Raw genomic sequence first — 14703 nt, 5'->3', positions numbered from 1 at the left:
GTAAGTAAGGAATGTATTCCTTTTTTGGTTATGTAATTTCATAAAGCAAACATTTTTGTGATACATGCTTAATCTCTCTCTTAGTTCTATTAGATTTTTCTGTGACTTATTTCCTGCAAAGAGATAGTCTATTTTTAGAGTGTTCCCTGGCTTTCTCTTCTTGATTGGCACTAACTGTTTAACCAGAATTTATAGTAAATTTTACTTGGTAAATTTAAGTTAGGATTGTGGAAAGATAGAAGTATAGTCCTGTGTGGGGAACCCCCTACTTCCTTTAACTGGCATCTTCTGGAATGCTTTCTTTGATACCAACCAATTCTCAGACACTGACTGTGAGTGTTCAGTGTTCAGTTCGGTCTTTTTTCTCATATTTTTTATTGGTGGTACATTCAGTTCAGTTTCGACACTGTTTATTGGAAGTTAGTGCCAGGACTTACAAGTTAGTCTGCCCTCACTTCTAACATGAGTTGTGAGTCTCTGACCATCTTGTACTTTTGATGAACCAGCTGTAAAACTGGAGGTTTCCTTGTCTAGTGGCCCCAGCATCAAAATTTGCTAGAAGTCTCCCAGAACTCAAAACGCTTTACTTTGTATCCTTTATAATAAACAAGTAAATATAATTCAGATAGATCAATGCTTTGAACAGGTGCAAGGTGTGTGTGGGGGATGGAAGATGGGTAAAAGGTTGCCATACCCTAGCTAGCACACTTTTCTCCTCACATCTTGGTGTTCTCACCAACTCTGAATGATGTTTTTTAAAAGTTTGTATAGACCTCAGTCTCCTAGTTCTATCCCCTCCTGTTCTTGGAGGTCAGTGGGTGAGGCTCAAAGTTCTATTCTTTTAATCCTTTGATCTTTCTGATGACCAGTTCTGTCCTGAGGTGCCCTAATGGAGGTGCCCTATATTCTTAACCCTAATTAGCTTAGGGTAAAAAAAAAAATCAAAAAAGACTGTTATGAATTACAAAAGACACATACCTACCACTCTGAAAATTCGAGGGTTCTAGGAGCTCTTTGAGGAACCAAGGAAAAGGACCAAATACATTTTTGTATTATACTATCCGCAAGAAAATGTATTTTGTGGGTTTTATTACTAAACATCAGTATAAATTTTTGGCTAATTTCTGTTATAGAAATTAAATATGTGTGAGTAATAGGAATTTTATTTTGTTTTAAAACTGTTTCCTGGACTATTGAGTTTTTGAATCTTCATATTTTAGCACAGGCATGGTAATGTTAAAATTTCTGACTTCCATTTATGTTTCTTTTTTTTTTCCCCCTTATTCTTTTAGGTGGCCTTGGAGGACTTGCAGGTCTGAGTAGCTTAGGTTTGAATACTACCAACTTCTCTGAACTACAGAGCCAAATGCAGCGACAACTTTTGTCCAACCCTGAAATGATGGTCCAGATCATGGAAAATCCCTTCGTCCAGAGCATGCTCTCAAATCCTGACCTAATGAGGCAGTTAATTATGGCCAATCCACAAATGCAGCAGTTGATACAGAGAAATCCAGAAATTAGTCATATGCTGAATAATCCAGATATAATGAGACAAGTATGTAGAAAAATCATTTCAGTTTATTTATTTATTTATTTATTTTTTGCGGTGCTGGGGATTGAACCCAGGGCCTTGTGCTTGCAAGGTGAGCACTCTACCAACTGAGCTACCTCCCCAGCCCATCATTTCAGTTTATTTACCTAAAAAATTGTATGCCTTTTTTTTTTTTTTTAAATTTTTTGTGATGACAGAGATTGCCCTGAGCAAAAGAGAATTCTAATCATTGTTTAGGAAAACTCACCAAAGCCCTAATTTGGACTGTTTGAACTCTGGATTTTCCTGCTACATTTAAAGTCACTTTTAAATAGGTTATTTTGAGGGTTTAAGAAACAAAAAGTTCAGTTCTATATATGGGCAATTCATTCATAACAAAGTGTTTCCCTTTTGATATTATTTGAATTATAGTTTGCTTTTGAGGTACATATCTACCAGGAATTATTTAAAATAGTTTCTGACTTAAACATTGTAACAAATTTGGTTTAAAGCTCAAATTGGCTTTTATTTGTGATTCTGGATTTATACTTCATTCTGTATGTTAAAGTAAGTCTTCTCACCAGTGGAGCAAAGGAAGTTAGCGTTTAGGAGATTAAAAAAGGGCTGAAGAAAGTAGAAATAGGGAACCAGGTGCAGTAGCGTACACCTGTAATCCCAGTGGCTTGGGGAGGCTGAGTCAGGAGGATCACAAGTTCAAAACCAGCCCCAGCAATTTAGCAAGGCCCTGTCTCAAAATAAAAAATTCAAAAATGAAAAAAAAGGGTTCGGGATGTGGCTGAGTTAGTAGAGGGATTGAGCCCCAGGAGTTCAATCCCTCTACTAAACAAACAACAACAAAAGAAAAAGAAAGTAGAAGTAGGGAAGAAAAAGCAGACTGAAGATTGACCCTTATAAAGAGTTGCTTTCCTGTTATGCTGATTAAGGTTAACTAGAATCTCTCGTTTTGTTTTTTTAAACTAGCTTTCCAAGTTCAGTTTGATTACCTGGCACATAGGAGCACAGGTGACTCCATTCTGGTTTGGTTTGGTGTACTGGGGCCTAATGGAAGAGGCTAGTCTGAAACAATGACTTTCCATTAACTTTACCAGTAGTTAATGGCTCAGGTAATTCTTACGCATTTCACTTTTTTTTCAACACATTTTTTCTTTCTTAGACATTGGAACTTGCCAGGAATCCAGCAATGATGCAGGAAATGATGAGAAACCAGGACCGAGCCTTGAGCAACCTTGAAAGTATTCCAGGAGGATATAATGCTTTACGGCGCATGTACACGGACATTCAGGAACCTATGCTGAGTGCTGCACAAGAGCAGGTGATGCACTGGTTCTAAGGCTCAGGCCCCAGAGTAGCTCCTAAAACCAGTGTGTGTGTGATTGAGGGGTGCCTTTATGTGAGGAATGTGATTTCGTTAAAAAAACAGTTCTACATCTATTACTTAAAAGCTTATTTCCGATTTTTATGTCTTTTATTGCAGTTTGGTGGTAATCCATTTGCTTCCTTAGTGAGCAATACATCCTCAGGTGAAGGCAGTCAACCTTCTCGTACAGAAAATAGAGATCCCTTACCCAATCCATGGGCTCCACAGGCTTCCCAGGGCTCATCAGCTTCTAGTGGCACTACGAACACTGTGAGTGGCACTTCTGGTAGTGCTGCCAGTGGCACTTCTGGACAGAGTACTACTGGGCCAAATTTGGTGCCTGGAGTAGGAGGTATGTGTATAACAATTCATGGTTTTTTTTTTATTCTTGTCTTCACCTACAATGGGATAATAATAAATATTGCTGTGTTGTTTGTGTAGTTGTATGGTGTATACCTTCTGTGAAGTATCTTTTACTGTTGCAAGTTTTGTGGGTTTTTTTAGAGATGGGAGAAAGGATTTTTAAATTGTATACATTTGTGGAGTACAGCATGTTTTGATATATGTGTACATTGTGGAGTGATTAAATCAAGCTGATTAGTATCTGTCACTCATACACTTACTATTTTGTGTGGTAAGAATAAAGTTTATTAACAGTTTCTAGGTGTAAAGTACATTATTATTAATTATAGTCATCATGCTATACCACATACCTCCAGAACTTACTCATAGAAAGATTTTAAACAGAGGAATGATGAAAAAAGCACTCTGGTTACTATTTTAATTATCTATTGGAAAAACCAAAATTAATGAAGGAAGCTTGATCATGAGGTCATTCAAGTAATGTAGAACAAATGAAATTATGACTGAGGAGGTGACCAAAAAATAGAAGGTAGAAAAATAAACAGCTGTCTACTTATTGACAGAGAAGTAGGGGGAATAAAAGATAACTACCCTTACTAGTCCCACCATATATTTGCTTTTTATTGAGATATAATTTGCATAAAATACTTTTTTGGGGGGAGGGTACTGGAGATTAACACAGGGCTCTTAACTACTGAGCCACATTCCTGCCCTTTTTAATTTTGAGATTGGTTCTCCCTACGTTGCTTATCCTTGTTAAATTGCTGATACTGGTCTTGAACTTGCAATGCTTCTGTCTCAGCCTCTTGAGTCGTTGGGATTATAGGCATGCTCACTGTACCTGTACATTTTAGGTGTCCATTTCTACATGTTTCAGTGAATTTGTATAACTAGGTCACTGCTGCCCTGATTAGGACATGAAACATTTCCGTCACTCCAATAAATTTTTTTCTTGTCTTTTTTTCTATTCAGTTCTTTCTACCATATGGACAGCCACTGATCTTTTTGCCACTGTGGATTAGTTTCCACTGCTTGTGTCTTATTTTCTTTCACACATTGTTTTTGAAATTCATTCACGTTTCTCTAGTTTATTCCTTATTGTTGAAAAGTATTGCCTTGTATGGGACCTTTTAAGCCTAGCTTCTCTCAACTTTATAAAAGCTGAAGAAAAAAAGGTATTAGAATTGAAACTTGGAAAAACCTGGAAGAGATAGAAGCAGTATATGGTAGAATCTTGGCAGCAACCAAATGGAACTGTTTTGTGGCCAACAGAGTGGTCTGTGGGTACTTTTGAGGCATATGTTGAGTTGGAGAGGTTGTCACATGATTCATATAAACTAGGGCTCCAGTATAGGCACAGTTAAAGGATCCTGGATAGTATATCCATTTTTCTCTGGAAGGAACTAATCTTGACTCCATCCTTAGATAATTGCTCTCATTGGGCTTAATTGAATGTTTTGCATTGTGCTTTCTTAAGTTTCACTGTGTTTTCAAAGCAAACCTGTAGAACCATTTGATGTGTGTCCATTTCTTAGGCCATTTCTTTCTGAAGGCTTGGGTTTAGGTATGGGTTTATGTAGAAAAAGATGTTCAAATCTTAAAATTGTTTCTCAGTAAACATGATTCATTTCTTTGCTGAGTGCTTCTGGTTCCTTTGGGAAGGTCCTTGGAATCTGACATCTAATAAATCATCTAATCATGTATGTTCCTATGTTCAAGGCCATTGATGACAGCAAATTTTTTGTTTTCTAAAGGAAGCTTTAAATATGTTATGTTTAATCATTTGTGTGCATTATGGTACAGAGGGCTACTGCAGATTTCCAGAGGCAGTTCTGTGTCTTCACATCCTCCTAAGAGGGCCGAGAAAAGTGGGTGGTAGTCTCATTTCAACAGCAGATAAACTGAAGTGCAGAGGGAATACGCAGTTATCTGTGTTATTACTAGAGCACGTTTCTTTGATTTTTGTCTTGTTTTTTTTATAGCAGGGTAGTCACAGTAACAAGTTTTGTCTAACATACAAAAAATTGGTTTTGCATGTTTCTTTGATTTTTGTCTTGTTTTTTTTATAGCAGGGTGTTCACAGTAACAAGTTTTGTCTAACATACAAAAAATGAGTTTTGCAACTTTTACTGAGGTTTTTAATTTAATGACTTGGTGTTCTAATGTTTTATGTTGGTGCTCCCATCAAGTAAAAACAAGAAATAACAAAAATGAACTTACTCTGCCAGCCTGTAGAGTTGTCAGGACATAGATACATTCCTAATTCTAACTCAACTCTTTGAATTTTGAGACTTACTTGCATATTTGTATATATACATATATACATGTAACAAATTCTTTACTCTTTTTCTATAAAAACAATACTGTAGAAAGTGAAGAATTTTGGCAAACTTTTCATGTAAAGGGTCAGATGACACTTGAGGTTTTGCATGCCAAGAGGCAAAATTTAAGACTATTACATTGTGGAAGAACAAAATACCACAGAATTTTTTTTTTTTTTTGGTGTAATTAAAAATACAGTAATAATTAAGTACATTTTAAAATACATATCTCCTAATGAGAGGAATGGACTTTTAGAGGAATACCATTTTGTTTAATTGGTGTTCATAATTTTTTTTAACCAAAATTATATATGTTCACCTGTTAATACTGATATGTAATGTGACTTTTATTTCATTTAAAATATGAATTTATTTCAAAAGTATATGATTTTAATAGTATATTTATCAGTTGGGAAAGGCATGTATAGAATTTTATTAGATTCTTTGACTTTTAGCATGCCCATTACATTGTAAATTAATTACTTAAAATTGAAAGTAGTAGCTCCTCAATTACACAGTTCAGAGAATTTTCAAATGTGGAAATTCCTTTACATTTGTGTTGAGCTGAAAGTACTGCTGGTAATGTAATCTCAAAAATAAATCTGCAAATTGTGGAAGGGGGGACATTTTGTTTCTTGTTGCAATTTTTAAAAAATATTTTTTAGTTGTCGATGTATCTTTTTAAAAATTTCATATATATATATGTATATATATACACACATGTATATATGTATGTATATAGGTATGTATGTATATTTGCGGTTTTGAGAATTGAACCCAGTGCCTCATACATGCTAGGCAAGTGCTCTACCACTGAGCCAAAACCCCAGCCCTTGTTGCAATTTTTTTTTCTTTTTTTGGGTGCTAGGGATCGAACTCAGGGCCTTGTGCTTACAAGGCAAGCACTCTACCAACTGAGCTATCTCTCCAGCCCCCTTGTTGCAATTTTTGATAGCACAAAAATATGCTTTGACTTTCCTTGTGATTCAGTTTTAGGTGTTAGAATGACTTGACTACAGTGTGAGTTTCACATGTGAGTGATAAATTCATTGAGAAACATTACCAAATCTCTAGAAAAAACTAATTTTTAAAGTTACTAAGTGTTTAATGATACAGGTTTTGTTGTGGCCTCATTTAGAAAAATTTTAATCTGGGTCATGAAACTTTACCTTTAGCCACCAACTTTCTGTGTTTGGGCATGTCAGGATATTGAACTATTTCTAACAAAAATTCATGGGATTGACTTTTTTAAGATTATAAGAGTAAATGGTGTTTATCATTGATACTCCAACTAGTTCAGTAACATCGTAGATTAAAATATTTTCCAGGGTACCTGTTGACGAATAAGATAATGAATAACCATAGTTGTTAACTACCTTATTATTTTTATAAGCTTTGTAGATTGGTCCAACTTGATCCCTCAGATTCCCTATATGTATTTTTATCAACATCCTGTGTAGTACATCCTAGCAGATTCTACTGTTCTGAAGTACTGATATTTTCTCAGCTTTGAAAATAGTCTCACTTTAGTTGTTCCATGCAGACTATTTATATGAAACCAATTTTTCAGTCACTTCAAACTTGACATTGACTTCTCAAGTAAAATAGAACCGAGTGGTATCATAACATCTGCAGACTCATCAGTAACGAAGGAATACTACTCAGAATCATTTGTGTTGTTTTTAAACTGAATATTGTTGTTGTGCTTAATGTCCTTAACTCTTTGAGAAAACACATTCTCCCCAGGTTAGTAGACTTAAGTTTGTTTTCTCTGGACACATTTATTTGGCTGCTGCAATTAATATTTAATTAACTCTGCTTATTAGTCACTGTGGGTATATGACTTTCCTTGATTGACTAACAAATAAGCCGCTTGAAAATTTAGCTTTGGTTCTAACCTTATTTTCAATTTTTATTTTGTGAGGAAATCTAGTTGTGATGAGATGTTTAAATTTTGTTATTTTTCTGACCATTGCTTTCTCGTGAGTAGGAAATATTGTGATAAGTGCTTAGTCTGGCAGTGTCTATGTAGTATTCTTCAATGCCATTTCATAATAAACACAGTGTTTTGTCATCTAATTTGATGAGATAATCTATACTCTACCATGCCTTTAAAGCATGGATTTGTAGTCCATTTCTCCCTTCCTTTTATCTTCTTTTTGATATGATTGGTTATGTATTGGTAATAAAAAAATGCTACATCAATTTCATGGGACGTGAATTATAACTGATTGACTTGTTTGTGGCATACTGAGGAGCAATATGAAGCACTGATAGTGCTACACTCTGTTGCAAGTATTCCAACTCTGCTTTTTGTGGTACAAAAGTACCACCCACAGATAATAGTCATCAATTGAAAGTTGGGGGTATAACTTTCTATTCAAGTTAAACAAATTAATTAGTTTTCAAAGAAAATTGCCTAAATAGTAGAGTTATCACATTGAATTCACATAAATTCAGCTGTAACTCTCAGGCAAAGAGAGAAGAAAAGTGAGGATAATAAGAACAAACATTTTACACATTAATTTGTCACAACCATCCTATATAGTAGGTAATATTTTTTCTATTTTACAGATGGGGAAACAAATATGAAGAAGTTAAATAACTTGCCCAAGGTTGCGTAGTTAGGTTGGATTTGAACTAGAGATCACAAGTCGTCCTCTACTTCATGTACAGAGAAACAAGATGTACCCCATTTGTTTACAATAAAAATGAGTTTAAAAAATCACAAGTTGTCTTTTACTGGTATATTTTGGGCATGTAGTTTTAGAGATCTTAGTTTTAAAATTCTTAATTAGTTCAGTAAGAACATAATATGTAACAGTAGTCCCACTTACCTGAGAGGGTACATCCCAAGACCCCCAGTAGATACCTAAAACTTCAGAGTATCAGTCCCTGTGTGCTGTTTTTTCCCCTAAAACATAAATACACAAATTTAATGTCTTTCCCATCTACTAAGCATTTATCATGAACTACGGCCATAACTTTTGCAGTCTAACTTCTGTGTTCTGAAGGGAACAGCAAAACTAGCATGAATTTCCTTTTCTTTTACAGTTTTACAGGCTCTGTTTCTTACTGTGAATCTTAGTAGCGTCCTCATATTTTTTCCTTTTTATAAACTTTCACCTTTTCATTAAAAGAAACATACTTAATGGCATTTCTGGCATCTCTGAATTTCCAGCAATATAGTTCTTGTGCTTTGGAGCCCTTATTGAGAAAAATAAAGGTTACTCTGAACACAAGCCTTGTGATACTTTGACATTTAGCTATTAAGTGACAAAATGGATGCATAGTATATATAGTGTGGATACGCTTGATGAAAGGGGTGGAGCAGGACAGCATGAGATGTCATCATGGTAATCTAAAACATCTTGCAATTTAAAACTTATGTGTTGTTCACTTCTGAAAATTTTCACTTAATATTTAGGGTCTGTGTAAAGTGATCTGTTGTTCAGCTGCAGTTGCTAAAATTTAATCACAGTGTATAGTATATTTTAAAGCTTTAATTTTGGTTATGTAAGTTTTCCTTAATATAATGTCTTTTTTTTTTTAAACTTTCAGCTAGTATGTTTAACACACCAGGAATGCAGAGCTTGTTGCAACAAATAACTGAAAACCCACAGCTTATGCAAAACATGTTGTCTGCTCCCTATATGAGAAGTATGATGCAGTCACTAAGCCAGAATCCAGATCTTGCTGCTCAGGTGAGTTTTTCAATTTTATTAAATAGCACTTCAGTATGAACTAAAGTAACCTAGAACAGTACTTTTGATTTTGTGTTGTATGTGCTAACTTAACACATTAGAAATGTAGGTAAAGAGCATCTCCAACTTTTTGGATAGTTTTGTTTTTTGCATGGTAAATTAATAATTTCATATATAATAGAAACAGCTTCATCTCTACCTCATTGGCTACACAGTCTGAAAGATGTGCAGGTTTACTTTATGTGTGTTGAGTTAGGAAATGAGTACAAAAGTTTTAGGTTACCCTCTCAAAGGTATATTCTTCCTGTGAAGTGTGAATCTTTTAAAAGCTATTAAGAATAGTATCAATACATTTGAAAGACATTTATGTATTACACTGCCCAGATTGTAATTGCCATGCTAACAGAACAGCCGAAATCTTTTATTAAAAGCAGAGAGGAATTTATGAGAACAGTGTCCCCCACATCTCCCAAGTTGATACGTTGGTCTATTATTGAATTATTTGTTTTCCAGTTTGTTTTTCTGGAGAGGCCAAAACTAAGAAAATCAGTGAATCTCAACACTGGCTGAACTATTCAAGATCATTTGGGGAGGATTTTTTTTTTTTTTAAATGCTGGTGCTTTAATCCTTAGAAATTTTGACAGAATTAGATTGCATCTTCTTTTTTTTAACCTTCCAAGTTCCTTGAGGTGATTGTGATACACTTCCAGATTTGGCAACAGTGGGCTTGTAAAACCATGAAGAATGTATTGAGCCTTGCTCATCTGTAGTTTATATTTGCTGTTTATTAAAAATGCCTTTTGTTGTCAAAATATACTATGCTGTCATGTATATCTAAAAAGAACAATAAAAAAATGACTTTTGTAGCCACCTGTGGTGGTGCATGCCTATTAATCCCAGAACTTGGGAGACTGAGGCTGGAGGATCACAAGTTCATGGTTGTCCTGGGCAACTTAGTGAGACCCTGCCTCAAAACAAAAAAGACTGGATGTAACTAAGTTATAGAGCACCTCTGGGTTCAGTCTCCAGTACCAAAAAAAGAAAAAGGATGGAGGGGAGACTTTTGTAGAATCTTAGGAATTTCCTTTATGTTTAATCCCATCTCTTAATTTTTAAAAACTTTTAAATATTCACTTTTCTTCATTTTGTTAGATGAAATGGCTTTTATTTTTTAAAGGCTAGAACCCTATTAATAGAAGTATATAGCATATGCCTTTGTAGTATAATAAATCTGCCATTAAAAATTTTGTGTAATTGGAAATACAGAACCATTTTTAAGACAGTTTTTATTTATTTTTAAAAATTTGTATATTTGGCTAATAAACAATACTGGATGTGCATCTTCCTTTTGGAATTTGACCTTCAAAAGCACATTCCCAGCCATCCTAATCATAATTTTATATTCATAAAAACTTGAGTACTTCAACGTACTGTTTTTTTACTCCAAAATAAAATGTTGACCAAGAATGGCTAGGTACTGATGGATGTCTTTTACTCTGAGAAACTTTTACAATGTACTTTGGTTACCAGAGAATTAACGTTTGTAGTTTCTGTATTCCACTTTTGATTTTTTAAATATTCAAAAAGCAATCTTATAAGTATAAAAACTGTATTAATTGTGGTATGAAGTCAGGTAAGTTAGGGGAAATATCCTATTCAAATGAAATGATTTTCTGAGAAAGAATATGTTTAAGATGGCATGTTTTTTTCTGTTAGTTTAATTGACATAAATCTCGAAAAGTAATTGTGGTAATCACATTAAAATGTTCATAATAAAGAAGTATTTGGAGCCAATAAAGAAGCAGGTTTGTTGACCTCAAGTTGGTATTTTATTTTCTGTGAAGTTATTTATCATTTTGAAATGAATATTACACATCCATAAATCATTGTCTTATTCCTTCATTGATTATTGCGTTGAAATTAAATGATCCATTTTGCAGCAATGGATGACCTAGAAGAGGGAGGGGAATTCTCTTTACTTCTAGCATTTACATATAATTGCTCTTTGATATGGCTAGCTACACTTGAGGGCAGAGGTCATTTCCTCCCTAGACTTGAGGCAGGTAAATAAGCTATCAATAAATCACTGTTAGTTGACTTTGCACTTTAGGGAAAATGATATAAAATTTGTCTTTTTCAAAACTATAAGAATTTATTAGTTCATGGTTTTGCTGTTTGTGTATTGTAACTTAATTTCAGACATCCCGCATCATGTTAATATTGACCCTGACTAAATTCTTAACACCTGATGGTTAGGAGGTAATGCCACTTCTATTATCTCTGGTGGTAGTGAGGTGACATCCAGATGCTAATCTTGGTGTTCTTTAATGGATTTACATCTTTTAGGTCTTAAAGCATTTTAACAGTTTTCCCAGAGGACTGTTGGTGCTAGTTTTGGCTGGTTTTCACCTAGCAGCTCCATTTCTCTGGCAAGTTGGTTGCTGTTTTGTGGTGTTATTTTTCTGGACATAATATTAACTGTTTTGTAGTAGGCAGTTAGATATAGTGGTTCCAGATCTGGATTTTCTCTGTGCTTACCAATTGTGCTTCAAGGTTTCTAAGCAAGCCATGTATAGTATTGATGTTTATGTTTATTCGTTCGTGTAGCAGAAAATGTATCCTCATGAGAGTCAGTTACTCCCAGTTTTCTTTCTAAAGCGGAAATTCACCTTTGCTCAAGGAAAAGCCTAAGAAAATGATTGCTTATAATTTTTTGGAATATTGCATGTCATTATAATAATCACCACTCTCACTGAGACAGATGATGACCCCCGCCCCCAGGTCCTTCTTTTGGACAGTATTTTTCCCTTTTTTTAAAAATTTATGTTCTACCTTCCTCTCTTTTAAGTGCCAGCTTAGGCACTTAGGGAAGATAGAATATTAAACAAGGTACATTACTTATTTCAGATATTTCCAGTTAAAATTGTTTGAACACTTGCCCCATAGATGATGCTGAATAATCCCTTATTTGCTGGAAATCCTCAGCTTCAAGAACAAATGAGACAACAGCTCCCAACTTTCCTCCAACAAGTGAGTAAGAAAAGATGCTAGCTATCTTTGGTAATGATTTGCTTGAAAAAGTTTGATGAACATTTTCCTTGCTCTTCTCTGGCTGATAGCAAAATATAGAATAGAATATGATAATCCTGTCGATTTGCAGAGAATTCAGCTTGATCCTACCTCAGTCCCATTTCACTGCTGACCTTTTGGATATATTTCTTAAATGTAAGTTCTGAGGAAAGAGCCACTTTTTTTTCCTTTTCTTTTGAGGATTCAGGATTTTGAATGCTTTGTTAATACCATAAACCATTTCCTTTCACTTTACTAACTTTTGAAGTACTATGTTGTGTCGTCTTACACCTTATGGTTTTAATCTCAAGTAACAGAAAAGAGCTACCCTGTTCTACCGTATAGGTTGGATTCTTTGTAATGTTTTAATTTCTTGTAAATTACTAGAAAGCCTGTTTTCTAAGGGGTAGATCTCATTTACTCAAACTTGGAATTTTGTAAAATTAAAATGGCTAGTGTTGTCATACTAGGAAGGTTTTATTATAAAAAAGTACTGAGTTTGCCATGGTATTTTATTATTTAAAAAGGTAAATGAAAAGTCAGTTTTGGTGTTTTGAAACTGGTAGTTCTAGGGCTTTATATATTATGCAAATGATTTTCAGTCCTGTAATTCTTTAGCTAAGGTTAGTTATTGTTCTTGATCTACTGTAATGATGTAAGCCTATTTTTTGGTCAGATGGTGAATATCTGGAGGTAGATAAGCTGAACTCAGGACACACATATTAACTTGAATTTTAGAACTATTGTTTTAGAGTGAACATTATTGGCAAATTGTTACATTAGCAACAGATAACACTTGGTCAGGAGGAATAAGTGGCTTTCACCATATTGTTGTATAAATTGTGCATTTGGAGGCTGTCTCTTAGAAATAATAAATTTTTCTTCTGTTGGAGAAGGGGAATAATTGTGACTTCTGAAGTCACTCCTGATTATCTTCCATTATGAAAATGGCTTTCATGATGGACTTGGGATCAAGTAATGATTTGCATACTACATTTGCTGTCAAAGAGGAGGACTTGTGTTTATTTTGGGGAAAGAAATTGTGGGTTATTGTTTGGAAGTAAGGTTTTAGGTTAGTCTCAAGAAATATAGAAAGAAAAAATGTGAAAATTTAGTGACACTGATTTTAATTGTAACCACTGGTTTTCTTTTCTTTTTTCCTTAGATGCAGAATCCTGATACACTGTCAGCAATGTCAAACCCCAGAGCAATGCAGGCCTTGTTACAGATTCAGCAGGGTTTACAAACATTAGCGACGGAAGCCCCTGGCCTCATCCCAGGGTAGGCTTATTTGGGGAAGATCATGAAAGTGCTTAATGGTTGCTTTCTCTGAGAATTTCACATTTAATGTCATTCTGCCTATTTTTGATTGAGATTGTTTTTAGTGAGAATTTTCAAGTTATAAATGCTTATTTTTAAGAAATCAATTAATAATGTGTTAAAATGTGTGTGATTCACTACCTGTTCCGGACTCTAGTTTTGCAAGTCCTTAGGTTTGTTATGAATTTGTGCTTTCTTTAGATTTACTCCTGGCCTGGGGGCATTAGGAAACACTGGAGGCTCTTCAGGAACCAATGGGTCTAGCACTACACCTAGTGAAAACACAAGCCCCACATCAGGAACCACTGAACCTGGACACCAGCAATTTATTCAACAAATGCTGCAGGCTCTTGCTGGAGTAAATCCTCAGGTAACAGTTTCTTTCTGTTCAAGGTTTGCCTTCCTTAATATTAGATATTTAGGAATTTCCAAAAATAAAAAAGGGGGAAAAAAGTAGCTCTTTCGTATTTTGACTAATGAAAAGCACAATTTTAAGGATATTGAATCTAAAAATAAGCATTACAAAAATTCAACTTTGGTGCTATATCATATGCTAAAGGAAGCATTGTTAATTCTTGGGAAGACTGTTTTAATCCAGTGCCTTATTTTTTTAGAAGTATCCTCTAAGTGTTATGTATTGAAACCCCTGTTTGAAAATCATTTGAAAAGGTTTTGTTTTACAAAATTTTGTCAATGAGGAATAGAAGCTTAATTATCCTTAGAACCCCCTGGATAGTTGTAGTGTAGTCTTTTTATTTTTACTTGGAGAAACTCTGTCTCACTCTAGCTACCATCACATCATCTACTGTGTAACTTGTGAACTTGTGTTACACACACACACACACACACTCTGCCTCTCAGAAATAGGGACCAGCTAATAATGTTGTATCTGTAAACATTTATTGGCTTTACCAAGAATGTACCGTTAGACAAAGGTGATTGTCAGTTCAAACCTATTTTAATAGGTTGCCTCCATACTACTGCATGGAAAAAAAAAAGTTTCAATATCTGTTAGG

The 14703-nt window shown here is 34.6% G+C and overlaps 1 protein-coding gene across 2 annotated transcripts in view; it reads left to right on the top strand.

Annotated features, from left to right (window-relative positions):
* Positions 1-14703, top strand: part of Ubqln1 (ubiquilin 1) — a 47048-nt gene that overhangs the window by 25641 nt on the left and 6704 nt on the right. The window contains exons 4-10 of one of the 2 annotated variants that reach the window (XM_047524306.1): positions 1293-1555; positions 2706-2864; positions 3027-3261; positions 9155-9297; positions 12245-12328; positions 13533-13648; positions 13889-14057. In XM_047524306.1, coding sequence (XP_047380262.1) covers positions 1293-1555; positions 2706-2864; positions 3027-3261; positions 9155-9297; positions 12245-12328; positions 13533-13648; positions 13889-14057 — 1169 coding nt within the window. The remainder of the gene's footprint in view (positions 1-1292; positions 1556-2705; positions 2865-3026; positions 3262-9154; positions 9298-12244; positions 12329-13532; positions 13649-13888; positions 14058-14703) is intronic. The other variant, XM_047524307.1, reaches the window with a different exon arrangement.

The sequence above is a fragment of the Sciurus carolinensis genome, chromosome 14 (assembly GCF_902686445.1).
Source record: "Sciurus carolinensis chromosome 14, mSciCar1.2, whole genome shotgun sequence".
Classification (NCBI taxonomy): domain Eukaryota; kingdom Metazoa; phylum Chordata; class Mammalia; order Rodentia; family Sciuridae; genus Sciurus; species Sciurus carolinensis.
This window is presented reverse-complemented; position numbering and strand designations above follow the sequence as displayed.